General features: G+C 35.0%; 1 protein-coding gene across 1 annotated transcript; it reads right to left on the reverse strand.

Annotated features, from left to right (window-relative positions):
* Positions 1 to 6: 6 nt before the first annotated feature.
* LOC117102964 (endoribonuclease YbeY-like) lies at positions 7 to 2,603 on the reverse strand (the record flags this gene model as incomplete). The annotated part of the gene is made up of 3 exons (XM_033243416.1): positions 7 to 2,001; positions 2,214 to 2,282; positions 2,481 to 2,603. Coding segments are annotated over 3 exons (291 nt in total), but the record flags the coding sequence as incomplete, so codon positions are not given.
* Positions 2,604 to 3,081: the final 478 nt, after the last annotated feature.

Below are 3,081 nucleotides of genomic sequence, written 5' to 3' on the forward strand. Positions count from 1 at the left end.
ATGCAAATGAGGAAGATTTATAGTTTGCCAAAAGAAGGACAAGACAACTCATTCAAATTCTATGTCGCAAACAAACAATTTTTTTTAGGACACATCACACACTTATTTTAAGTGATTTTGAAGCTAACCCTAATACGGTTGCTAAATGGAAGCACAATTTAACTTGCTCATGTAACCATTTTGCCAAGTACTCTTGGAAAATGTTTTGTTAGCGACCACAAGACATACCAGAAGGAGACACAATTGTTTAAAGTGCGTCTAAAATAGAAAGGCTATGATGTGGTACAATGTGGATCATATAAGCTTTGAAGAAATGCTCAAATATATGGTGTATACAAGAAGATGCCATTAAGGTGTATCTGGGGAAAAGAGCAATTAAGAAGACTACAGTATTATCTAGATGGATATTGATCATATAAGCATCGAAGAAAGGCTCAATTAATGGTGCATGCAAAAAGGCGTACAAGAAGTCGTGAAAGAGCATCGGCATGTAATAGGAAGTTAAAACTTGGAATTTAACGTACAAACCTAACATTAGAACTTCCTTTTTTGCACTGTAAGTACAGTATAATGTAACTGGAGAAAGTGACTACTCATTCAACTGCGGTAAAACAGAATGATGCACTCTAAAAAAATTACTTTGGAAAATTTCTGTTGGCCACAAGACATACAGGAGGAGATGCAATTAGTTAAATGTGCATCTAAAACTTTGCTCTGGTATTATTACAGTACATTGAACATATGAGCATTGAAGATACGCTCAACTAATGGTGTATGCAGACAACCTACAAGACGACGCAATTGTATCAGGTGCAACTGAAAGAAAGACTATTATCTTTATTGACGATCACTTAAGTATTGAAGAAAGGTTTAATTAAAACCTGGGATTTAACATACAAACCTAACATAAAAAATCCATTACTTTTGTAGTGTAATAGAACTGTAGAAAGTGACTGCCGAAGTCAACTGCACTAAAACAGAATTACACACAAATAATGTGTGCTAATTGTGTTATACATCAATTAGTAACAAAGTGATAAGAAGAGCAACTATTGTATTAACAATACAAGAAGATGAGAAGTATTGATGACAGAAGAGTAATATTAGTATTATTAATATTATTCTCCTGAAGACGATTGAAGCAACTCAACCGAAACGTCAAGACTTTCTCAAATGCAAGCATCAACATATGTTATTCCTTCGCCATGCAAACCTTCAAACAATATTAATATTATTACACCAGCTACATAATAATAATATTATAATTACATTATATGGTGGCAACTAAGTTACAGCATAATTGACACAATGCCTACCAGGTACCCACTTATACTCCTGGATGGAGAAAAGTCTTGCTTAAGGACACAAGCCAATGGACAGCGTAGCTTTCAAACTGCCAACATCGATGTTTAGAGACCAAATCACTTAGGCATGCGCCAACCGGCCTCACAGGATGAGTCCCAAGACTCGACTCAGGCTTCATTGGGTACCCTAGGTGTTATTCTAACTAAACAGGCTTGCACACCCCATTGTGCTCACAAAAATATATGCTGATTAATTCAGGGTTCTTTAATGTATAGGCCTTCGATTTAGCTGGTGAGGGCATCTAAAAGAGACGGACTATGACCTGGTACGACGTTGAATTAAGAGCCAGACAGTCGCAACTAATGGGTGTATACAGACGGCATACCAAACCATTCCCGCTGTGGCAACTACCTCTACCCGCATACCCGCAATTTTTGTTTCTATAACAAATTTAAAATGGCTGCATACGAATGGTTGTCTTGCTATTGTTAACATGTTTTACATGTTTTAATTACGGTCATGGAATGCACGTACATCAGTTTAGAAACATTTTTGTTAACTCGTCCTTCAAATTGAATACATTAGAAGGTATTCTCATCAACACTCTTGTGAGTCAAATGCAGTTGTTAGTGGTTGTAAACGACTATCCATTATCTCATTAAATTTCATCAAGATCTCACTCTCTTTCTGGAACATCTACAGGGAAAAAGTGTGATATCCTTATAGTCTCTAGCTTTGCTTTTGTAGCCAAAGAATCTACAAGCCATTACATGAAATTGTGTTAAAGTAAAGAAACACATGAACATATTTTCTTTTTTTTTCTCAAGTGTCCACTGATAGCGTGATTTGCTTTAATTAACATCTTATCACCAGACACACAATAATTTAAAATTTGCAATAATACTAACTTGTTTCCATTGTTGATGTGTTAAATGGTCATATCCAAGAAGATGACAAAGCCCATGTGTCACAAGAACCTGATAAAAAAGACAAACAACACAATGGCAGTCATTGACAACATTGACAGAGAATGTAATTAAGAGCAATGACTTCAGATTCAGTATTTTCAGTACTATAAAACTGTAATAGTGCTACTGTACTTAGTTTGATTAGAAGCTGTCCTACATTTAATGTAACAAATTATGTGTGTATATACAATAGTATAGTATGCTTACTGGCAAAACTTTCTGTATGTCACTGCCTTCCTTGCAACATTGTGAGTAAACATATGGCATACCAAGGAAAATATCACCTAGGTCAGAAAAGGACTCTATGCTGGGTAGTTGACCAGGAACAAGCTATCAAAAAAATTGCCAAAATATAAACATAGTAATTTATAGTACTTTGAGCTGGTGAAGCTTAATAATCATAAATTGTTAGCTACCCATGGGCCATATAATCAGTATGAATGAAAAGAAATCATAGTTTTTGTATGTCTGCTTTTTAAATGTAATTAATGTATTCTCATGTAATTCAGCGAAATGCTGCCGGTTGTGATCAAATAAAATTGAATTGAAATTGTGGTGGTGTCTAAGTTTGTTGAGAGCATTCTTTCTTAAACTCAATACTTAGGGTTAGTCAAAGGGAGATGCTGCTTGTCACACTTTGTGTTTCTATTATGTTAATCATCTTATTTATATGCTAATTACTTAATGCTTGGTTTGTGTTGTACGGTACTGGAATAAAAGGCAGTTGAATGAATGAACCCAAGGTGGAATATCGTGTTTCTTACATGGTGTCAGAATGGCGAAATTTACTGTATTGAATTAAGATGGA

The sequence above is a fragment of the Anneissia japonica genome, unplaced genomic scaffold, assembly GCF_011630105.1.
Source record: "Anneissia japonica isolate Jap-2015-1 unplaced genomic scaffold, ASM1163010v1 scaffold242316_len3081_cov192, whole genome shotgun sequence".
In the NCBI taxonomy this organism is placed as follows: Eukaryota; Metazoa; Echinodermata; class Crinoidea; order Comatulida; family Comatulidae; genus Anneissia; species Anneissia japonica.